This window comes from Apteryx mantelli, chromosome 14 (genome assembly GCF_036417845.1).
Source record: "Apteryx mantelli isolate bAptMan1 chromosome 14, bAptMan1.hap1, whole genome shotgun sequence".
Classification (NCBI taxonomy): Eukaryota; Metazoa; Chordata; class Aves; order Apterygiformes; family Apterygidae; genus Apteryx; species Apteryx mantelli.
Window position 1 is genome coordinate 22105345 of NC_089991.1, and position 23963 is coordinate 22129307.

At 50.3% G+C, this 23963-nt stretch overlaps 1 protein-coding gene across 1 annotated transcript in view; it reads left to right on the top strand.

The window, feature by feature from the left end:
- The window catches only part of DIAPH1 (diaphanous related formin 1), a 114446-nt gene that overhangs the window by 73026 nt on the left and 17457 nt on the right, over positions 1-23963 (top strand). The window contains exons 18-25 of the mRNA XM_067305092.1: positions 16347-16445; positions 16541-16635; positions 16896-16997; positions 20073-20312; positions 20481-20610; positions 21781-21905; positions 22651-22815; positions 22987-23122. Coding sequence (XP_067161193.1) covers positions 16347-16445; positions 16541-16635; positions 16896-16997; positions 20073-20312; positions 20481-20610; positions 21781-21905; positions 22651-22815; positions 22987-23122 — 1092 coding nt within the window. The remainder of the gene's footprint in view (positions 1-16346; positions 16446-16540; positions 16636-16895; positions 16998-20072; positions 20313-20480; positions 20611-21780; positions 21906-22650; positions 22816-22986; positions 23123-23963) is intronic.

Consider the following 23963-nt stretch of genomic DNA (forward strand, 5'->3'; position numbering starts at 1 on the left):
GAGAGTTTGGGGAGCAGAAAAGTGTTTTAGAGTCACGTCCCTGCTCTTTGTGCAGAGTGAAGGGACGATTTTAGAGGTAACAGGCCCTCCAGACTCTTACCTTCCCCTGCCTCAGCGGAAGGTGCCGGACTGTTGTTTGTTCCCTAAGGCTTTCCTGTTCTCTGCCCCGCTTCTGTTGCAGACAGGGTCCTCTCTGGAGGACAAGCTTGTGTTCAGCCTGCCTGGTTCTTCTTTTTAATTCTCTCTCTCTTCTTTCTTTTTTTTTTTTTCATTTCTTTTCTTTTTTTTTTTTCCTTCCCCCAGACTACTGCTCTCAAACTATGTTGTCTCCTTCCTTTAAACCTCTGGGTTTTGCCTTTGTAAGCAGGTATGATGGCACGTGTTCTGTTTGCTCCTTTAGGTTTGGGCGATGTAGCAGGGGTGTAGGAGGAGCAGAAGGTCTCCTTGGAAAATTTCTCAGCGGAAGAGCGGCCGTGGGAGGAGCAAGGGCTGTGGGTGTCCTGGCGTGTGGGTGTCCTGGGAAGAGGTCAAGGGCAGGTGGGGAGCAGGGCCATATCTTGGTTGTCTTTTACTGTAAAACATGCCACGAGTAGTCAGGCTGGCCTGCCAGAAAGTGAAGTTTCTAGACGTGGGCCAAGTTACGTGTGTTCTCTGTCAGCTCTGCAGCATCTGCGGTTACAGCAGCACAAAGGCAGCAGTAGTTTGCTGCTTTGCCCCCAAACCAACTGTGACTGCTGTGTCTCCTGAAGGACATGGCCCAGGACCTGCCTCAGTGCTTGCACTAGCTGTAGGGAGGAGAAGTTTCCCCTTCAGACCATCTCCCGCTGTCTTCTCATCAGCAGCACCTTGTTGTGGTGCTGTGTGGTGTCCCAGACTTCTAGTTAGAGCATCTGCTGGTGTGGTGAGCATCTGCTTCGTGTTTCCCCTCTCCTTTAGATCTCCGAGTGGAAGTCTGCTTTTCTGCATGTTGTTGATTTCAGCCTTTGAGTTAAATTTCATAGTCTGAGGTGTCTTTAGGCCTGGCAGCCTGGCGAAGACTTTCCCAAGGGGACGATGCAAGTGGTCTGTGTGAAGGATGTACAGGTGTTTGCTGCAGATCCGTGTTGCTGTACTGTGCTCTCCAGGTCTTTGGGAGAGGCATGGTGGCAGCCGGTGTTTCTGCACCAGCATAAAGTGGTGCTTGTCCTGATGGCCATTGGTATTAAAACGTCTAAAGCTTAAATACCTTAGTCTGTCAGCAGCTCAGGTCAGAGTGCAGATGTCCTTTTAGACACCAGGTGGCAGCTGGATCTCCTGTTTTTGCGTTGAAGCTTTACGACACTGCTGCAAACGGTGTTAGTGCAGCAATTGAGGGACTGTCAGCAAATTGCCAGTCCTGGCTGTGGGTTTTCTTTATGGGGAGCAGAGTGCTGGCTGTGCTCCCCATGAGAAATCCGGTGGTGCTGCTGCCGTGCAGCACGTGCGGAGCCTGTCAGGGGCGGCTTTGTAGCAGTGCTGCTAGCAGGCTGCAGCGGAGTCGAGTTTGCTGCCTGTTGCAGGCTTGTGCCTTTGCTGGGCGAGCTTCTGCCCCGCTCCAGCAAACAGTGTGCGACCAAGCTGTGGCCATCTGTGCCGTGAGTGCTGTGGTGAGGGTGGCCGTGCTCTGCCTCTGCCCCGGCTTCGGTGCCTGAACAGCCCTGTTGCCCAGAGGTTCCTTCCCTGCTGCTTTTCCATCAGGTCACTGCTGTTGCAGAGCAACTCTTGGTGTGTTCCTAGCAGGTGTGCGGTGTGTGATGCTCCATCAGAGGTGCTGGTGCCCAGGACCCCGTTGGTAGTGCCCGCGAGCTTTTGTCCCTGGTGGTAGCACTGTGGTGTCGGTGTCGGGCAGTGATTTTTGCAGTTTGAACTTTGAGAAGCCAGTGGGTGAAGCGCAGGTGAGGGCGGTGGGTGCCCTAGGGCTTTCTGGCCTCACGTACATCTCCATGCGTGAAAGTTGGGATGGGAAAATCGTGCTTGCTTTGGGGCTGTACCCTGTCATTTGTTTTTGTGATTAGTAGAAGTGGCTCACTTGGACTCCTGCTGTGTCTTTTGCTGTATCGGGCTGGGTCCTTTGCATCTCCGTGTGCCTTAGTTTCCCTCCTCTTAATTCGCCCGAGCCAAGGGTGCAAGGTTGCTGACTGAAGTTAGCATGGGTGAACAGGGAGTGGAGAAAGCTTGGCCCTGTGCAAGGGCCCACAGCTGGGATTAGGGGATGAGAAGAGATGTCTTCTGGCCTGTAGGGAGCATTTCTGCATCAAATTCTGCTGCTGGGGCCCTGTGTTGTTGTAAAACTGGCCCCTGCTGTGCCCTGAGCTTGCATCTTGCCACCGCTAGAAGCTCGTCCCTGCTGTTTCAGAGGAAACGAGGGCAGCCTGGCTCTTTAGGCCAGGCAATGCAAAGGTGTTTTTCAGCACTGTCGCACCTTCCGAGACAGACCTAGAAACCCTGTTGACGATTTGTTTCCAGCCCGGCTCTCAGGACTGCTTTGGCTGCTTTTCCTTGCCTGCTTTTGCCCGCAGGGGACACGTGGCCTGTCAGTCTGAGCAGGGGGGGCTGCAGCCTGCCCGCACTGATGTTGTAGGAAGCGAGTTTGTTTTACGCTGCCTGGCTTCAGTGCCCACCTCTTGTTTTCCATAAAACACGTTCCCCTGTTTCTCCATCGCTTGGCAGGACGAGGGGACCTGCTGGATTGCCTGCTCTGTCTTCCAGGCACTAACACACCGTGGACACGTGGGCAAATCTCGGGGCTGAGATCTGGCATAGCCATAGTGCCATTGCATTCTCCCTTTTTTGGTGTTTTTGAAGGGGCTGAGAGTTTGGGGAGCAGAAAAGTGTTTTAGAGTCACGTCCCTGCTCTTTGTGCAGAGTGAAGGGACGATTTTAGAGGTAACAGGCCCTCCAGACTCTTACCTTCCCCTGCCTCAGCGGAAGGTGCCGGACTGTTGTTTGTTCCCTAAGGCTTTCCTGTTCTCTGCCCCGCTTCTGTTGCAGACAGGGTCCTCTCTGGAGGACAAGCTTGTGTTCAGCCTGCCTGGTTCTTCTTTTTAATTCTCTCTCTCTTCTTTCTTTTTTTTTTTTTCATTTCTTTTCTTTTTTTTTTTTCCTTCCCCCAGACTACTGCTCTCAAACTATGTTGTCTCCTTCCTTTAAACCTCTGGGTTTTGCCTTTGTAAGCAGGTATGATGGCACGTGTTCTGTTTGCTCCTTTAGGTTTGGGCGATGTAGCAGGGGTGTAGGAGGAGCAGAAGGTCTCCTTGGAAAATTTCTCAGCGGAAGAGCGGCCGTGGGAGGAGCAAGGGCTGTGGGTGTCCTGGCGTGTGGGTGTCCTGGGAAGAGGTCAAGGGCAGGTGGGGAGCAGGGCCATATCTTGGTTGTCTTTTACTGTAAAACATGCCACGAGTAGTCAGGCTGGCCTGCCAGAAAGTGAAGTTTCTAGACGTGGGCCAAGTTACGTGTGTTCTCTGTCAGCTCTGCAGCATCTGCGGTTACAGCAGCACAAAGGCAGCAGTAGTTTGCTGCTTTGCCCCCAAACCAACTGTGACTGCTGTGTCTCCTGAAGGACATGGCCCAGGACCTGCCTCAGTGCTTGCACTAGCTGTAGGGAGGAGAAGTTTCCCCTTCAGACCATCTCCCGCTGTCTTCTCATCAGCAGCACCTTGTTGTGGTGCTGTGTGGTGTCCCAGACTTCTAGTTAGAGCATCTGCTGGTGTGGTGAGCATCTGCTTCGTGTTTCCCCTCTCCTTTAGATCTCCGAGTGGAAGTCTGCTTTTCTGCATGTTGTTGATTTCAGCCTTTGAGTTAAATTTCATAGTCTGAGGTGTCTTTAGGCCTGGCAGCCTGGCGAAGACTTTCCCAAGGGGACGATGCAAGTGGTCTGTGTGAAGGATGTACAGGTGTTTGCTGCAGATCCGTGTTGCTGTACTGTGCTCTCCAGGTCTTTGGGAGAGGCATGGTGGCAGCCGGTGTTTCTGCACCAGCATAAAGTGGTGCTTGTCCTGATGGCCATTGGTATTAAAACGTCTAAAGCTTAAATACCTTAGTCTGTCAGCAGCTCAGGTCAGAGTGCAGATGTCCTTTTAGACACCAGGTGGCAGCTGGATCTCCTGTTTTTGCGTTGAAGCTTTACGACACTGCTGCAAACGGTGTTAGTGCAGCAATTGAGGGACTGTCAGCAAATTGCCAGTCCTGGCTGTGGGTTTTCTTTATGGGGAGCAGAGTGCTGGCTGTGCTCCCCATGAGAAATCCGGTGGTGCTGCTGCCGTGCAGCACGTGCGGAGCCTGTCAGGGGCGGCTTTGTAGCAGTGCTGCTAGCAGGCTGCAGCGGAGTCGAGTTTGCTGCCTGTTGCAGGCTTGTGCCTTTGCTGGGCGAGCTTCTGCCCCGCTCCAGCAAACAGTGTGCGACCAAGCTGTGGCCATCTGTGCCGTGAGTGCTGTGGTGAGGGTGGCCGTGCTCTGCCTCTGCCCCGGCTTCGGTGCCTGAACAGCCCTGTTGCCCAGAGGTTCCTTCCCTGCTGCTTTTCCATCAGGTCACTGCTGTTGCAGAGCAACTCTTGGTGTGTTCCTAGCAGGTGTGCGGTGTGTGATGCTCCATCAGAGGTGCTGGTGCCCAGGACCCCGTTGGTAGTGCCCGCGAGCTTTTGTCCCTGGTGGTAGCACTGTGGTGTCGGTGTCGGGCAGTGATTTTTGCAGTTTGAACTTTGAGAAGCCAGTGGGTGAAGCGCAGGTGAGGGCGGTGGGTGCCCTAGGGCTTTCTGGCCTCACGTACATCTCCATGCGTGAAAGTTGGGATGGGAAAATCGTGCTTGCTTTGGGGCTGTACCCTGTCATTTGTTTTTGTGATTAGTAGAAGTGGCTCACTTGGACTCCTGCTGTGTCTTTTGCTGTATCGGGCTGGGTCCTTTGCATCTCCGTGTGCCTTAGTTTCCCTCCTCTTAATTCGCCCGAGCCAAGGGTGCAAGGTTGCTGACTGAAGTTAGCATGGGTGAACAGGGAGTGGAGAAAGCTTGGCCCTGTGCAAGGGCCCACAGCTGGGATTAGGGGATGAGAAGAGATGTCTTCTGGCCTGTAGGGAGCATTTCTGCATCAAATTCTGCTGCTGGGGCCCTGTGTTGTTGTAAAACTGGCCCCTGCTGTGCCCTGAGCTTGCATCTTGCCACCGCTAGAAGCTCGTCCCTGCTGTTTCAGAGGAAACGAGGGCAGCCTGGCTCTTTAGGCCAGGCAATGCAAAGGTGTTTTTCAGCACTGTCGCACCTTCCGAGACAGACCTAGAAACCCTGTTGACGATTTGTTTCCAGCCCGGCTCTCAGGACTGCTTTGGCTGCTTTTCCTTGCCTGCTTTTGCCCGCAGGGGACACGTGGCCTGTCAGTCTGAGCAGGGGGGGCTGCAGCCTGCCCGCACTGATGTTGTAGGAAGCGAGTTTGTTTTACGCTGCCTGGCTTCAGTGCCCACCTCTTGTTTTCCATAAAACACGTTCCCCTGTTTCTCCATCGCTTGGCAGGACGAGGGGACCTGCTGGATTGCCTGCTCTGTCTTCCAGGCACTAACACACCGTGGACACGTGGGCAAATCTCGGGGCTGAGATCTGGCATAGCCATAGTGCCATTGCATTCTCCCTTTTTTGGTGTTTTTGAAGGGGCTGAGAGTTTGGGGAGCAGAAAAGTGTTTTAGAGTCACGTCCCTGCTCTTTGTGCAGAGTGAAGGGACGATTTTAGAGGTAACAGGCCCTCCAGACTCTTACCTTCCCCTGCCTCAGCGGAAGGTGCCGGACTGTTGTTTGTTCCCTAAGGCTTTCCTGTTCTCTGCCCCGCTTCTGTTGCAGACAGGGTCCTCTCTGGAGGACAAGCTTGTGTTCAGCCTGCCTGGTTCTTCTTTTTAATTCTCTCTCTCTTCTTTCTTTTTTTTTTTTTTCATTTCTTTTTTTTTTTTCCTTCCCCCAGACTACTGCTCTCAAACTATGTTGTCTCCTTCCTTTAAACCTCTGGGTTTTGCCTTTGTAAGCAGGTATGATGGCACGTGTTCTGTTTGCTCCTTTAGGTTTGGGCGATGTAGCAGGGGTGTAGGAGGAGCAGAAGGTCTCCTTGGAAAATTTCTCAGCGGAAGAGCGGCCGTGGGAGGAGCAAGGGCTGTGGGTGTCCTGGCGTGTGGGTGTCCTGGGAAGAGGTCAAGGGCAGGTGGGGAGCAGGGCCATATCTTGGTTGTCTTTTACTGTAAAACATGCCACGAGTAGTCAGGCTGGCCTGCCAGAAAGTGAAGTTTCTAGACGTGGGCCAAGTTACGTGTGTTCTCTGTCAGCTCTGCAGCATCTGCGGTTACAGCAGCACAAAGGCAGCAGTAGTTTGCTGCTTTGCCCCCAAACCAACTGTGACTGCTGTGTCTCCTGAAGGACATGGCCCAGGACCTGCCTCAGTGCTTGCACTAGCTGTAGGGAGGAGAAGTTTCCCCTTCAGACCATCTCCCGCTGTCTTCTCATCAGCAGCACCTTGTTGTGGTGCTGTGCGGTGTCCCAGACTTCTAGTTAGAGCATCTGCTGGTGTGGTGAGCATCTGCTTCGTGTTTCCCCTCTCCTTTAGATCTCCGAGTGGAAGTCTGCTTTTCTGCATGTTGTTGATTTCAGCCTTTGAGTTAAATTTCATAGTCTAGGTGTCTTTAGGCCTGGCAGCCTGGCGAAGACTTTCCCAAGGGGACGATGCAAGTGGTCTGTGTGAAGGATGTACAGGTGTTTGCTGCAGATCCGTGTTGCTGTACTGTGCTCTCCAGGTCTTTGGGAGAGGCATGGTGGCAGCCGGTGTTTCTGCACCAGCATAAAGTGGTGCTTGTCCTGATGGCCATTGGTATTAAAACGTCTAAAGCTTAAATACCTTAGTCTGTCAGCAGCTCAGGTCAGAGTGCAGATGTCCTTTTAGACACCAGGTGGCAGCTGGATCTCCTGTTTTTGCGTTGAAGCTTTACGACACTGCTGCAAACGGTGTTAGTGCAGCAATTGAGGGACTGTCAGCAAATTGCCAGTCCTGGCTGTGGGTTTTCTTTATGGGGAGCAGAGTGCTGGCTGTGCTCCCCATGAGAAATCCGGTGGTGCTGCTGCCGTGCAGCACGTGCGGAGCCTGTCAGGGGCGGCTTTGTAGCAGTGCTGCTAGCAGGCTGCAGCGGAGTTGAGTTTGCTGCCTGTTGCAGGCTTGTGCCTTTGCTGGGCGAGCTTCTGCCCTGCTCCAGCAAACAGTGTGCGACCAAGCTGTGGCCATCTGTGCCGTGAGTGCTGTGGTGAGGGTGGCCGTGCTCTGCCTCTGCCCCGGCTTCGGTGCCTGAACAGCCCTGTCGCCCAGAGGTTCCTTCCCTGCTGCTTTTGTCTCACAGTTTGTGATTCTACCTCCTCCAGCCACGCGGAGCTGAGTTGCGCCCCAGGCCAACGCTTGCCGTGGCCATGCTGATAACACTGTGCAGCCCGGGTGTTTCAGTCCCAGGTGTGTGGCTCCAAATAACACCTGGAAGACCACACGGTCGTTCTGCGTGTTAGGTTTTTCTAGCTGTCAAATGGTCTGTGCATGAAGTTCCTTGCACGCCTGTGTGCTGCTTTTTTTGTTTGTTTGTTTTCTTTTCTAGTAGGTGTAACCTAGAGAGGCAGGAGGTAGTGACATGCAAAGATGTAGCCCTTTGCTAGAAATCAGTGGCCTCTTAGCTCCAGAAGGCCCGATCCCCAGGGGGTATTTAGCTCCTGACACATCTGTAAGTATAAGATCCTGTTGCAATTGTTGGGGATTTAAACAGCTAGCTGGGGGAGGTTGTGGGGTGTCAGAGCTCCGAATACCTTGCACGGACCTGAGTCCAAATCCCTCTTGAGCCTGAAACTTGCGGTGTTTCTGAAAGTGCTGCCCAGCGCTTGGGACTGGTTAGCCAAATGTTTTTTGCTGGTTAACTGGGCCCTCTAAGCGCTCACAAATACCTTTAAAGCTTCTCCACGTGCTCTCCGTGTGTCTTCAGACCTATGAAACACTGGAGGCATCGCTTCCTCCAGCTCGCAAACCCTTTACTGCAGGCTTCCCTGATGCGCGTGCCTCATCTAACTGCTGCCTTGCTTCCTTTTGCTTTTGCAGCCCAGTGTCAACTGCTTGACCACGTCTGTATTTTGGGAGGCAGAGGCCCCCAAGGTTCTGTCACTGTTGCTTATATTTTCCTCTGGCAGCTGTATGTTTTGTGTCATTGTTGGCTAAAAAGTGGCAGCGAATACAAACAGAAATGCGGCTTCTCCATTTGGCCTGAAAATATTCCTGCACAATAGAGATGTCTTTTCAAATGCCTAGTAACCAGTAAGCAACCAGTAAGTTGCAGTTCCGAGCTTTTTGCTGAGGAGAATAAATGTGGAGGAGTGTGTGCCTTCCTCAGGTGTCCTTACTGCATCACAGAATGATTTAGGTGGAAGGATGCTCTGGAGGTCTCAAGTCCAACCATCCCGCTCAGAGCAGGGCTAGCTTCAAAGTTTGATGTGGTTGCTGAAGGCCTTGTGCAGTCAGATTTTGAGTCTCTTGAAGGTTGGAAATTCCACCGTCTGTCTGGATTTGACCAGACTCCCTGTTACAGTGCTGAACCACCCTGCTGTGGAAAGTATTCTCCTTATATCCAGTGAGGATTTTCCTTGTTGGAACTGGTGACTGTTACCTCTTAACCTTTTCCCGGTTCTTGCTGGGAGGTTATGTAGTTTCCCTTGAAACAGGATTGGATAATGCATGCTAAAAGCATCAGGGTATGTTGTGCCAGGGCTTTGGGTGCTGTTGCTGCTGGAAACCTGAAAATTTGCTTTTCTCAGGAGACAGAGACTGTATGGAGGGCTTTCTTCCTAGGTCTTCTACGTGTTTAATTTCTGCGAGTACCTGGGGTACCTGCTCCCTGCAGAGTACCCTGCGAAAGGATTGGAGCCTGTGCCCTGGAGTTACTGTTGCTAGAAAGGTATCTCGCTCCTCATCTCAAGTTTGCAACCCGGAGCTACGAGTATACAAATGCCTTCGAGACCAGGCAGCGCTTTGTATGTTACCTCTGTTTCCTACCGGCGTGTACCAGAGTCCAGAGGGGACAATTGCAACCAGCTCTGAAGTTCTTGCTTGTCTCTCGTAATAAGTGGTTTGTTGCTGGTGTGTCTTGGCCTGCCCTTTTCTTGCACTTTCAGAATAAGCAGCACCAAAGCAGTGCTATTCCCTGGGTGTTGCTTGCCCAGTTCAGATGTGATGCAAAGTACTGGTAAGCAGCACTTTCTCTGGCCTTACAGCACCGTCCACGGGGCAGCCAGCATTCAGGCGCTGGGCTTGGCTGCGGCAGGTTTTCTGGTGCCACTGTTTTGCCAGGTGGAGGTAACAGTAAGAGGGGAGGGGATGCCCAGAAAAGTAAGTGGGAGTGAGGTAGGGTTGTGCCCCAGGGACCCCTCTTTCCCTGATGATGTTGGTATTAGAGGTGTCTCGGCCCCGCAGAGCTTGGCTGACAGCACTTGGTTTTGTGGGTGCTGAGGGTGAGCTGGGCCCTGGGGTGCTTCTCCTGCCTGCCCAGTGAGGGCAGCCACTTCCATCAGGTCATTACTGTTGCAGAGCAACTCTTGGTGTGTTCCTAGCAGGTGTGCGGTGTGTGATGCTCCATCAGAGGTGCTGGTGCCCAGGACCCCGTTGGTAGTGCCCACGAGCTTCCGTCCCTGGTGGTAGCACTGTGGTGTCGGTGTCGGGCAGTGATTTTTGCAGTTTGAACTTTGAGAAGCCAGTGGGTGAAGCGCAGGTGAGGGCGGTGGGTGCACTAGGGGCGTTCTGGCCTCACGTACATCTTGGGGCTTGTCCAGCCTGGGAAACTGGGGGGTTTCTCTGGGAACGTGTATGATGCCCCTGCTCTGTGTTAATATTTCCCGGTCCCTTGCAGTGCTGCTCGCAGCCACCAGATGTGCGCAGTTGAGCTGTTTTGGCCTGGTTCCTGGTGATGAGGTCAGAAGCCTGGGATTGGGAGAAGAGCTCAGCTGATTTCCTGGCGAGGCTCTGACGCAGCACTGCGCCCTGCCCTGCCTCCCCCCGCGTCCCCCCCCCCCGGCTCCCCCCGCGTCCCCCGCGCTGACCTCCTTCTCCAGACAAAGAGGGGAAACGCCGGCTGCGCCCGCCCAGCGCCGGCCCCAGCCTTTGTGCTGCCCCCCTGCCCGGCCGAACCTGGAAGGAGCAGCTTGGCTCGCGTTTCAAGGAGTCTTTGTCCCGCCGGGCAGCCTCGTTTCGGGGATTTGTGTCTCTTTTCAGTGTGTGACGAGATCCTAATTGGGGGGGTTTCTCCATCTGCTGCTGGGGTGGACTGGGGGGGTCACGGGGAGGAATCACCTGCCTGTGCACACAAAGGCACCAACTGCGCCCCAGCCGGCTCCCCCGGCCCTTGAGGTGCTTGGTTATTATGCTGCTTAAAAGCAGAAGGGGGGGATTAGCAGTCTTTTGTGCCGCTGGAAGAAACGGAGATCTCCGAAACGCTGATCTCCGAAACGCTGTGCAAGCCCTTTTCTAGCTCTCTGCCAGGGAACCACTCCTGTTCCTCTTTTATGGGGCTCCCTGCGTTTCTGCGGTGCACCCCATCCTGTGCTCCCAGCACCTCTTGCTACGGTGCTTCTGTATCTCTCCTCTCTTTTTAGCTTCCCCCCCTCCCTGCTGAGATTACGGCGTTAGCTAGCTGCAGCGCGGTGCCAGCGTACCCCAGCGCTGAGCTCCCCGAAAGTTTTGCTGGTCTTTGTCACTCCTGCCCTGTGGCATTGCCTTGCCAGGCTGGGGTCCACCCTGATGCGTGGCTCAGGCTTTCCCAGCGCTCCCATGCTGAGTCACCGAGGGCGTGCTGGGAATACACCGGGGCTGAGTAGCCACAAAGCGATGTTGCGCGGTTATTCAGCCCCCCGTTGCTCAGAGGCTGAGAAATTCTGGCACTTTTACCTGTTGACACCCCTTCCTATGCAGCAGTGCTGCAAAAGTAGGAGCTGGGCAGTGCCCTGGTTGGGCTGCTCCTGCCTCGTCGGCCGGTTCTGGCATGCAGGGCGCTCTGCTGTCCTGGGGCTGGGCTCCTGCCTTGTCTCTTGGCGCGCAGGCGATGTGCCCGTAACTTCTGCAGCTGGTGCAGTCAGCAGAGTGACAGCAGGATCGAATCTACCTGCGTTCCCTGTCCCGGATGTCCCGCATTGCGTCTGCACCCGGGCACGCTCCCGCTGCAAAAACAGCATTGCAGAGCACCGGCTTCGCGTCGGCCTGCCTGCGATTCACAAAACGGACCCTTCTCTCTCGGAAAAGGGCCTTAGAGCGAGCTTTTGCAGTGGCCCGGTTCTTCGGGGGAGCAGCGCTGTTACATAACCTGTGCGGTTTTCAGTGTGCGGCTTTGTGGCACGCGAGCGCTGGCGCTGCCAGACCTTGGGCTTGCGAGGGTCTGTCCCTGCAGACGGGACATAGGGTGCTACGGTTCTTAAATGTGTGCTGTGTGCTGTGCTCCAAGCAGGCTCAGTAACGGTGGGACCCCTGCTACTGCCTGAATTTAATTCTTTGCTGTTAGGATTTTGGCTTCAGTCACTTATGTGTTTTCTCTCTGTATTTTCCTTTTCTCCTCTTTTTTTAAATCCCTTGCTTTTCCTCCTCGTCCTCCCGAGTGTGTTTACTCCAGTTGCCACAAAGGATTTGGGATCCCAAATCTGTTAGTTTTCCCTGTCATAACTGAATGGATGTCTTCGGCTTCTTGTTAAACTAATCCGGAGAAAACCTCCCATAAGGTTCACATGTGAATCTTAAACTTAGGGCCAAATCTAGCTGAACCCGAGGCTGATTTACTCCTAGCTTAAAAGCTGGAGGCTCAAGGAATGTCTTCCAAGGTGTACTTGTTCTGGTTTTCCACTTGTCCTTTGGGTCCTAAATCTTGCTGAGGGGCAGTATCTGGTCATCTCAGTTTTGATCTGTGCCAGTTCTCACCCGGTGTCTATACTGAATCCTTTCTCCTGTCCTTGGGTCTGGGTGCCGGCCACCCCCCATCCTCCCTGAGAAGGGGTGTTCCCACAAGAAGTAACACCAGGCTTCTAGCAGAAACCCTAAACTCATTCCTAGTGCAGATAAAACATGGATAAACCTTGGTGTTTTTCCCAAACCTGGAAAAATCTATAAATATGGAGAGTAGCAGCATTAGTCGTTGGGAGTTGTATATGTGAAATATGGTAGATTTTATGCAAAATAAATGAAGTATTAGCTTTGCCCTCAGGACTGTGCCTGTAACACAGTGTGAAAAATGGAATTAAAAAAGGGGGGAGTGAGAGGCAACCAGGAAAGCTCAGGAAGAGACAAGGCTGCTGAAGTGTTTGAAGCGAATGGTTTGGCTGTCATGACAAGTTAAATGACCCAGTAAGGGCTGGCTGGAGTCTCCTTTTCTGCCCGCGTTGTGCTCAGCACCTAGGTGTGGGGCTGGGGTGCTGCCGCCCTCGCTCGGCAGCCCGTCCGGCGGCAGATGGTGCTCTTGCACCGCTGTGCAAATCCTTCCTCTTCCTCAGCCATTTTAGGCAAAGTGTTTTTCCTTCCTTGCAGTCTCCATTTTATGTTTATGACGCAGAAAATAAAAAGGTTGGCAAGGGAGGAGTCCGGGAGGGGAGGAAGGAGGGGGGGAGCGAGACAAGCCGAGGCGAAGCTGTTGCTGGGGCTCTGCGGCAGCGACTTTCTTGGCCCGGGGACTGGATGCGGGGGGCTGGGGAGAGGCAGCAAGCGCCAGCGTGGGGGCAGAGCCAGGGGCTCTCGGTGGGGGGGATGCCAGAACTGGGGGTCTGCAACCCCTCTGCTGTCCACCAAGTTGGTATTTCAGATGAACGGTTGCCCCAGGGTCGTCCCCCTGCCACCCACCAAGGTCTGGTATTACCTTCCCTTACTGTTATAGGATGCTTAGCTGCAACGCGGCTCTCTTGCCCTCGCTTCTGTATGAGGCCGGGCAGATCAGGCGGGGGTTATCCCTCAAAACTGCATGGAAGCTGCGTGCAGCTAAGCCTTGGTTGCACGGCTGCCGTTGTCCCAGGTCCCCTGACAAACGGGACTTTCCTGTTCTCATTGTTCAGGATCCGGAGCTCTATTGCCTTGTTTTCCTTCCTGCCTGGGCAGGTTGGGGGTGGATCATTGCCCCAGGTGCATTACTGCTAGATCCTGGCAGTGGCACCTTTCCCAGCTGTGTGCAGACCTCCAGGAGAGCTGCCAGCATATGACATTTGAGTAATTGTTATTAATGTCTCTATTTGTAGTAGCAACTCTTATCTGATTCCTCGCTGCATCCTTCTTGTGATGCAGTGGAGCGCTTGGGGTGAGCAGGTATTTCTCAGTCCAGGATCTGAAGTGAGCTGGCAAACCAAACTGTTGGAGGCTTCATGCTGCTTTTTGTAAAGCAAAAGTTTCTTTGCAGATATCCCGCCCCCCAGCTTCAGAATAGCTTCCCACCTCCCCAAATTTTCCCTCTTGGATCCTGCCCCCTGGAAGACTGCATGCTGTCTGCCACGCTAGTGGCCTTGTGTTCATCCTGAAGTCTGGTGTCCTGCTCCTGGTGAAATCCCCGGAGCCCTCTGAGAAGGGGGGATATGTCGTCTTCAAACAGGCAGGCCAGACAGCAGTGTAAGACAGCTGGGTTTTACGCTGCTAGGACTCGGGAACGGGCTTTCCCATGTCTCGGGATTCAGCGTAGCTTTTTCCTTGTTAGTTATAGTCTGCACAAAAAGCATGTTGATCTGGGTCGTGGCACTGCGTAGCACTATATTCTTTTCTATACTGATGATTCTTATCTGTGTGCTGCCTTCATCAGGGTTAGCTGGGTTTTTCCGGGCATCGTCATTCTCTTTCCTAGGAGCTGGAGAGTGGTGTTACTCCTATGGAGGATGTTGGGGGGGGGGGGTTCATTTTGTTTTAAGTGTTTCTGTTATTTCTGCAATTTGAGTCTCAGGCTACAGAGTGCCTTGGCTGCTAAGGGAGGCTTGGGAATTCAGAAGAATGGGAAGTTAGGGAGTTTACCATAAACTTGGATTTGTCACTGACAAAGTATGCTGTTTCAGACCTCCATAATGTTGACACTTCTGCCTTGACAGTGAATTCTGTTATACCAACCTACTTGTAATAAGATACCAGTCAGGCTCGAGACTTTCCAAAAGGATGGGTAAAACACACTTATATTTCAAGGAGGCTGAGGGCAAACGTCTCTTAGTGCAAGTGCTATAGGGCTGCTCAGAGCTTTCACAGCTTCAAACTTAGTGATGAACTTCACTGAATCAACCAAAAAAGGATGCTGTAGGCTCAGTGATGGACTCGCTTGTAGCTAATCACAGGCATATCTTGCAGTGTCTGATCTGCTTCCCAGTAGCTGCCCGTTTGCAGACTCTTGCTCTGTTACAAGCACAACAAATCTCCCTTCCGTGAAAGGTGATTGGCAAGAAACAGTTTTTTGAACCTCTGTAGGGCTTCTGTTCCTTTTTTCTTTTTTCACTTTTTTTCCCCAGACTAAAGAGTGTAGTATGAGGGTTTATTTTCTTTTTGTAGCATCTGTTGTTCTAATACCCAGCCTTTAGAGGTATGTGTGCATAGATTGTACCTGGTTTAAACCTATCTGACTAATTTCAAACTAGCTAACACTGAAGCTGCTAGCTCCAAAGGCTGCCTGAGGTATGGATTAAAAGCTTTGCAACTTGGTCCAAGTCCACCTGGGATCTCAAACAAAACAAATTACTGAGACTGACTTGTTTAAAGTTGGTTTAGATTAGTCCGCACAAGTAGCTCATCCGTGAGTGACGGAGAGGTGAGGGATATATCTGCAAGACTGCTCAATCCCACCTCGGTCCATTTTTATAGAAATTTGTTCCTTTCACACAGAATAGGTGAGACTCTTCTACTTATTGAGTCCTGGGCCCAGTTTATTCTCAAGTTCTTAAATCTCCAGCAATTCTGTTGCTTGCTTAAAAAAATGTGATTTCACAGCTTGATGGGGCTTTTTGTTTTGCCTTTTTTAGCCATGTGGTCTGTGCCTTTTCTTCTTCCTACAGCCCTTCGCAAGGATGCTTCTCGGGAAGATAATGAATATCTTTGTCCTAAGAATGATTGTGGCTTCTGGGCATAGCTATATGAGTGTCTTTTCCTTTAAATATCCCTAAGCAGCAGTAGTGCCCTTTGCTTGTGATCATGTGCATGCCCACATATATGAAAATAGGTCAGTGAATCTGTGCCTGCAGCAGCCGTGCTGTCTGCGCGCTAGCCTGGGGTGTCAGCACATGTCTGAGGGTGAAGGCTTGGAGGAGCAGCGCAGCCACGGGTTAGCTCCAAGGGAAGAGGTGCTCGTCCTCCCCTGCCTTGTTCCTGGGCAGCGATGCTGAGGGTGCTACAGGCTCCAGTCGTCCCTGCGCCCAAAGTATTGAAGGAGGAGCACCCTGCAGGACACGGCAGGGTTGTGTTTCCATGCTGCTCCTCATTTGCAGAGTTGGGGTGCAGTAGGAAGGACTGTCCCCTTTTGGACATGGGCTGTGGAACTGGAGCCACACTGCAGAGTGGTGTAGCAGAGCTGTTAAGCTCCTTCTTCCATGGTCTCACCTGCCAGCTTGTGTCCCTGCTGGCCTCAGTGTATGAGCTACATGGCTTGTGAGGCTGCCATGGGACAAGGGAGGTTCGGCTGCTCCTTCCAACCCGCAATGTCACTTGCAGCCAATGAAGCAGTGAGTGTTTGGGCCTCTATGCAGGAGGATGCCTTAGTCATCCCTCTCCTGGTACGGCAGCTGGCAGAGGGTGTTGCAGGACAAGGTCCAAACCCTTCAGTGTTCCTAGATGTGCAAGTCCCAGGAATGCCCATTCCAGGAGAGCTGGTTGATCTATTCATGCTCCCAGAGAAGGGAGTGTCTGTGACGGTCTCGGAGACGAGTGTAACACGGAGGAGGGGATTGTTAACAGGCTTTAGAGGTCCTAAGAAGGTCCAGGGACTGTGGTGACACTGGGCATCTGCTGTGCCTCCTTTCCTATGCAGGACACCGCAAATTCCATGCATTCAGTGTCTCGCATTGAGCTCTGATGTACGGGTGGATGTTGTCACCTTGGTCTGAAGTCTCTGCTTTTATTTAAGGCAATAGCAGTACTTAGCCGGGTTTGTTCTTTCTTTTCGTGGGAGAGTAAAGCCTGTGTCCATGTCTGTGACAAGGCCAAGGAGAGCAGCACTCTGAGCTTTCTCCACCCCTTTGTAAGCATTTGTTTTATAGACTAGCCAGAGCTTTGTCACTGAGTACTAGGGCAGTTCTGTTCAGACATTATATGAATAAAAGCTCATGCGCGTTCAGCTTTTTACAACTTACCTGTGTTTTCTGTACTCACAGCAAAGAAAGACCAGGAGGGTGGAGAGGAGAAAAAGACAACTCAAAAGAAAAAAGTCAAGGAGCTGAAAGTGTTGGATTCGAAGACTGCCCAGAACCTGTGTGAGTATGACAAAATCAGGGACCGTTTCCTTTTAAGCACTTGGCAGGATATTGTCCCTAAAAATTGACCTGTGCTTCTCTTTGGGTCCTGGCAGCCATTTTTCTGGGATCATTCCGTATGCCTTATGAAGAGATCAAGACTGTAATCCTGGAGGTGAATGAGACTGTGCTGACTGAGTCCATGGTTCAGGTGAGAGTGTGGACTGTGCAGGAGAGAGATTTTTGTGGGCAGCTGTTTCCTAACTTCTGCTGCACTGCAATTTGGGAGAGAGTGACCTTGTTCACTACAGAGCTCTATTAAGTTTTTATCCCCTTCCTTTCTTGTGCGGGAGGGTCACAGAGTGTAAGGGAGCTATTTCTGCTCTGTCATTTGGACTTCTCTGTTGGTTGCATGTGTTGGGTGCTGGTTCAGGCAGCCCTGTGCCACGGATGTATGCATTTCTCTTGTAGAATTTGATTAAGCAAATGCCAGAGCCAGAGCAGCTGAAGATGCTTGCAGAGCTGAAGGATGAATACAATGACCTGGCAGAGTCTGAGCAGTTTGGAGTTGTGGTGAGTGCCTTTTCCTCTACTCAGGCAAAGAAAGATCAATCGGCACCTTTCTCTAACTGAAAAATTGTATTTTTCACTGGTTTGTTCCTTGTGTGATGTCCCACTCCACCTCCGCATTCCTTGTGCTGTCTCTGAATTTCCTCTGTCTAGTGTTGCACAAAGGATCATCAGACAGGCTAACAGCACCCAGATTTATTTCTGGGAAAGGGAAGACTCTCCCCAGGAGCCAACCAGGAGGAGAGACAATGCAAGTCTCCCCAAATGAGCCTTCTTTGTCCCCCAAATACCTTTCCCACAGTAACTATTGGTTTCTTCAGGCCCTGCTCAGTCTCCCCGTTAGGGAGACTCACTCGTTAGGCTAATAGTGTTGATTGGAGCAGGCTTTGATCAGGTGAGGCTGTTGCAATGCTAACTGGCCGTTAACCTTTGTGTTGTCTGTCATCAGGTCATGTGTATTGGTTGCTTAAGTGCCATTGTCTCCTATTGTTATATACTGAGCACTCTGTTCCCTAGTATAAGGTTACAGACTAAAGCTACAAAGCGAGGGGTGGCAAAGGAAGGACAATCCACCCATCGGTGGCAATCACTTCCCACTGCAAAACCCAGCACATTAGACCTAATGACCGTTTCACAGTGCACCAGTGCAAGGCCTGAGGTTCAGAGCACTGCCCTAGAGCCTGGGGGTAGAGTTTGCAGGGCTGTAAGTGAAAAGCAGACTGCAGGGAGTGGGGGAATACAAAGGAGAGGCTTTGGATTTGCAAATGGGAAGAACTTAGCATTACACAGGTGAAGGCACTGTGCAACTTTAGGACTTCTAGGTCTCATTTTTAAGCCTTTACATGCATTCAAGATAAATAACAATTAGAAAGTCTCTTCTACCTAGTCTCTCTGCTACACATCATGTCTTTCAGGTAGGGACTTTGTTTCTGAAGTCTTTTTCTTTCCTTTTTGCTTGTTGATAATGCCTTTTAGCATCCTTACAACTGACCAGAGATGAATTTAAATACTATGCTTAATTTGTCAAAAAAGTTGTTAACGTATTTAACCTGCTTGGATAGAAGTAATTCTCTTTGGGCTGCTTTGTCAGGACCAACTTTATTATCTAGGTTTCCAAATAGGCTGACTCTCCCTGTGGAACTGGTAGCTTTTATTATCTCACTTTATGTGGGGAATCTAGATGAGTAAATTTTGGACCTTATGGATTTTTGGATACAAATGGTATGAAAGGTCCTTGTATCTGTGTTGTAGAAAATCTGTTCACCCTGCTCTTGTTCCTTGAGTACAAACTTTCATGAAGTGTATGGTTACTTGGGTTCCTCCTTTTTTAAAGGCAAGAAAAAAAATGAAGAATCAAGAGCTCCCAATTTGTCCTCCCCAAACATTTTGAGAGGGTCTCAAATATAGTCTTCTTGAGACACAGTACTTTAGGCTGTCCACATCTGAGAAACCTCATGCTCGAAATGTAAAAGGATCTGGTGGCCTGTAGAAGTCCAACAAAATTAGTCCATTTCTTCAGCCACATTTAATTCCAGCAAATAAAACTTTGGTCAGAAGGAAACTCGGAACAGGATTTTTTTTCTTCTTCTTCCTTCAGTGCAAGAAGGTTTCAAATTATCAGATCCAAAAAGCCTTTTTTAACAGAACCATTAAGTTTGCACAATCCAATTTTACCTTGCTTGCTGTAGAATATAAGGCAGCAAGAGAGAAGGTCGGGAAAGAGGAAGGCCAGAGCCATGTGTCCGATGAATTCTGTAAAGAGGACAAGTTCTCCAAGAGCTGAGACTCTGACTTCAATTGAGAGTGCTGCTCATCAGAAACAGCAGAGTAGAAAATAAATCTGATCTTGTTACTAATTCTGGAACCTTTATGAACCCTGAGAAGTATGGGAAGGATGGAATACCTCAGCAATGTCCTGTTCCTATTTTTTTCACTTTATTGATCAAAATAGGATTCTTACAGTTAAGATGCACTTAATGTTTAGAATGACTTTCTCCACAAAGGATGCTGATTCTGCCATCATTCAGCCCTTGCTGATGCTCTTTTTGGAAGTCTCTTGTCCCTATACCCAGCTGTCTGTAATCTGTCTAATGTCGGGAGTCTGAACACAATTCCCTTCCCCAGGCTCACGAGTAACTTTTAAGCCCATTCCTGGCCATGATAACATATGTTTGCTCTGAGATAGTTTCCTTTCCAGAGAGCTTGCCCAAGGCGGGGTTTTGTGATCTGAACGTGAAACCTCTCTGGGGGCAGAACCCAACCGTTTAGAAAACGGTTTGTATGGCTGTAACAAATTGAGAAGCAGCACAAGTAACAGGCAGTTCTTGTTTGGTAGCTGTCTGTGTTCAGTCATGTGGCAGTCGGGAGTTAAAAGCAGAAGGCCTTGCCTAACAAGCTGCAGCTGCTTCAGAGACATGCCTGCGCTGCCGAAGGATCCTGTGGCACCGATGTGCTTGGTGATAGTCCCTTGAGACTAGATCAGTCAATGCTTATCTTGAGAAGCATCTCTTCATCTCTCTTTAAATAAATACTTCTACATTATTCTCCTGCTGATTTCAGTGCTTGTAGCTACGTTGGGCTTTGACTCAGGTCAGTGTGAAACAAGTGCTTGATACGTCTGAAGTCTGTGGGACTGTAGGCATCACTTTAATGTTTTTTGGATTTGATCTTTCAAGTGGGAATTGGCAATGGTGACTTTGTGCAAAGGAAAAGGTTGCTGACTGCTGCTCCTGGTGTGTACGTGCATCCAGTGCTGCTACTCACCTGCCTCCTCCGTCACTTTGACTTAATTTTTTGCTTGGTAGAGTGGGTCTGAGTTATGATATGGTGTGTAGGCTCAATCTTTTCAGTTAAAACGAGGTACCTAATGCATGACTGGACGTGAGTCTCTGAAGGGCGATTGCTCTGGAGTATCTTTGGGACTCTGGAGGTATGACACCCGCTCCTAGAGAGTGGGTCCATATAGAGCTATAATTAGTGGTGAGTAACTGTCTGTTCTCTTCCCCTTCTTTCTCAGACCACCTCAGTTTCCCCCTCCCCTTATGTGTGAACACTTTTCCTCTCCCGTTCCCTTCTCAGATTAGCTCAGTTTCTCGTCTCCGGCCCCGTCTCAATGCCATCCTCTTCAAGCTGCAGTTCAATGAGCAGGTAGAGAACATCAAACCTGAAATCGTCTCGGTGACAGCAGCCTGCGAGGAGGTCCGCAAGAGTGAGAGTTTCTCAGGCCTGCTGGAGTTTATTCTGCTGGTGGGCAACTTCATGAACGCAGGCTCTAGGAATGCTGGTGCCTTTGGCTTCAACATCAGCTTTCTCTGCAAGGTGAGTGCTTTCCTACGGGCAGCTCAGGGAACTGATTCGTACCCTCTGTGTTTATTTCCTAGCCGCCTGCATATGGGGCTGGAAATAACTGCTGGCTAATCTTTAAATGCTTTCTGTACAGTCCTGCTCTTGCGATGAGTTTGTTGGTTTTTTTTTTTTCATTACCAGCTCCGAGACACAAAGTCCTCAGATCAGAAGTTAACGCTGCTGCACTTCGTGGCTGAACAGTGTGAACAGTCCCACCCCAAACTGCTGACATTTCCTGATGAGCTCATCCACGTGGAAAAGGCCAGTCGAGGTACTGCAGTAGGGCAGGTGGCCCGTGGCTGGGTGCACAGGGAGCCCTTGCGGTTTCTTTTTAGGAGAGCAGAAGATGGATGTTTGGCGTGACTGGGGACAGGGGATCTAGGCATTTCTGAATGAAGATAGTTGAAGTTTGTTTATATGTCTGTGGGTGTTAGATGGAAGGTGGCTGCAAAGTCTGAGGCTGCTTCCCAAAGATGCATTATTTCTGTTGTTACAGTAGCAGCCTTTTCCCTATTAAATAATTGCTGTGGCTGTGCTTTACTGTGCAGAGTAGTGAGGGAAGCATCAATGAAATAAACGGATACGATGCCTGGAAGGAAGGATACCCATTGTTTTGTCTTGTGATAAAGAGCTGCTTGTGCTGAGTCAGTATCCAGGGAGGAAGGAAATTGAGTCTCAACAGCAGGATGCAGACTGCAGATGTATCCTTCTCGGAGAGAGGATGAAAGCTCTCTGCAGCATGCCTGACTACTGCTGCCCCCACCACCACCCACCCAGGACTGTGCTCTTCAGCTTACCTGTCAGTGTTTCCCTGGTTCTGCTCTAATGTTTCCTTTCAGCTATTAGCATCCTTCTAACATGTAATGACATTGCTGGTATGACAGTGTCCTTTCTCTTGTCCCGGTGCTACTGAGCAGCAGAGGTAGGCAGGTAGCTTCACAGTGTCTTTGCAGATACCCAGTCTTGGGGCCTTCAGTCTTTAAACAGCTTTAAGTCAAAAAGAAGTTCCTTTTAATATTTTAGGGACTGGAGATTGTTAAAGCATGGAGGGCTTTCCCGTCATGTCTCCCCTACCAAAATACTGCAGAAAAGGAGAGTAGAGAACGATGGGGCTGGCTGGTATAACTTGGGGTTTGTACTCGTACCAGAGGTTTCTCCTTTCATTGTCTGGGAGCAGAAACTGCCATATTTCCTCAAAGATCTGCTGTTCAGGTTTTTGGAGCACTGAGGTGTTGTTTTGCAGCAGTTAATCATCAATGAGTGTGATTTGCCTGAGCCTAAATTGGGATGAGCCACACTTCTGGCAGACGTCAGACATGTTTTCAGGGGTACATATGCAGTCCTGATAGCAGTTGCAGGATAGAAACCCTGCTCCTGTTTCAAGTAAATATTTTGGGAATGTCCTTCTCTATTTTTATGTCTTTTGGGGGGTCTTTTTCAGTGTCTGCTGAGAACTTGCAGAAAAATTTGGACATGATGAAGAAACAGATTTCGGATGTGGAACGCGATATTGAGAGTTTTCCAGCTGCTACAGACGAAAAGGACAAATTTGTGGAAAAAATGACAATATCCTTTTGCTTGTAGGAAGAAAGATGTTCCAAAATGGGTGTGAGCTATGGCAGAAGGGATTCACAAGGCTCAGCAAAGTCTGGAGGGGGAGAGAGCAGAAGGGCCTGTTGTATGGAAAAAGGCCTTTCTGTCATGATGCATAAGGAGTGTTACTATATAGTTTTGGAGGATCTTGCATTTGCCCCAGGGACGCTATTTGCCATCAGCAGGGGATCTCTGTTGTTCTGGATCTTGGTGGCAGCTTTGGGCAAAGGGATTGTCGCTCTGTTCAGCTGTGTTCTAAAAGTGAGCTGGCTGCTGCGTTCCTGGAGTCCCTGAAGCACATCCAGGTTGATGGGCAGGCTGGGAGCGTTGTGTTCTTGCAGAGGGGCTCTGCTGAGTTGCGTGGGTGTCTGGGCGCAGCTGCACTGCTGCCTGCTGTACTGTGGTGCGTTTTGGGGGGGGGGGGGGGGCTGTACCATGAAATCTGGCTTTTGTAAGAGGCACTTGCAGGAGTGTGTTTTGGAATTGTAATCCAGGCTGTGAGGTGGAGTACAAGAACGATGCTGCTTGCTTGGGAGCTGCATATTCCTATTTTTTCCTTTGACACAGGAAGCTGAAGCCTCACCCAAACACTGAACAGATTAGGCTGGGTTCATCTCAGCATCACAGTCTGGTGATGGTGGAGTATATCTGATCTGTTGCTCACTCTCATGTTTTCTGCCTAGCAACTGGCTTATGTTCCTTGACTTCTGGATTTCACAGTTTTATTAAGGATGCCAAGGAGCAGTACAACAAACTGCGAATGATGCACTCAAACATGGAGAACCTCTTTAAGGAGCTGGGCCAGTACTTTTTGTTTGACCCCAAGAAAACATCTATTGAGGACTTTTTCATGGATCTGAACAACTTCAGAAATATGTTTCTGGTGAGCAAGATGCCCTTTCCTCCTCTTATCCTTGGCTCTGTTTCCTTCATTGTCCAGATCTACCACACTTTTTACTCTTCTTCCAAAGAGGAATGTTAACTGCCTTTGTGTGTTCTTTCCCGCACCCCCTCCATCATGCAGCCCCTAAGCATCTGTTTCTCCTGTTTACAGCAAGCTGTCAAGGAGAATCAGAAGCGGCGTGAAACAGAAGAGAAGATGCGCCGAGCGAAGCTGGCGAAGGAGAAGGCTGAGAAGGAACGAAAGGAGAAGCAGCAGAAGAGAGAACAGCTGATAGACATGAATGCAGGTACGAGATGTAATTGGGTTTTGGGGACAGCAGAGGTTTTGGACTCGATGCACAGCCCTACTAACAGTGTGTGCAGAGAACACAGTGTGTGCGAGAATTGAAAAGAAATGTTCTGGAGTTGGATTCTAAGAGATGGAGGTTTGGGGATATCCTCTCAGTAAGACATTGAGTAATATTACTCAGGTGAAGTTCTGTGCTTGTGAACAGCAGCTTGGGGATTTGCACAAGAGCTTTAAACATGGGGGTTAGGTGAGTCGCAATAAACCCATCTCCAGAGATGTGCAAAGCCTACTAGGGTACAGAGAACCTGGCTGAACTTGAGAGCCTTTTTGAGGGGACTGCTCATCTAAATAAAATGCAGAAATTTGCATTACACACCAAAAGTAATAGGACAAAACGGGCAAGAATTCAGTGCTATGGTCCTGTGCTCTGTCTCTTCCCTTGTTTTTTTTGAGGCCTGATGCCTATTAGTGTGAGCGCTCATGTCTCCCCGCTTTCCAAACAGTTCTACTGTACGCTGTTCTACTAGTGCAGAAGTCTGGCATTAGACTCGTCTATTCCAACCACATACGTTTCAGATTTCTTTGCAAATTTATTTTAAAAAGTGAGGGGGGAAAAGGTCATAAACAATCATATGAGCTCTCCCAGAGCTGTTTCATGAGCCTGGAAGTACTTAGTTCAGATGCAGCTCTGTGGGATAGCCTTGTGAGTTAGTCTGAGCTACAGGAAAGGATTCCCCTTTCCTCATCCCTTCAGTGCCCTAACTTCTGAGTGGGTCAGTCTGCACAGCAGTAGATACTCCTACGCTACAGTTTTACAACTTCCAGGGAATAGAGCAGAC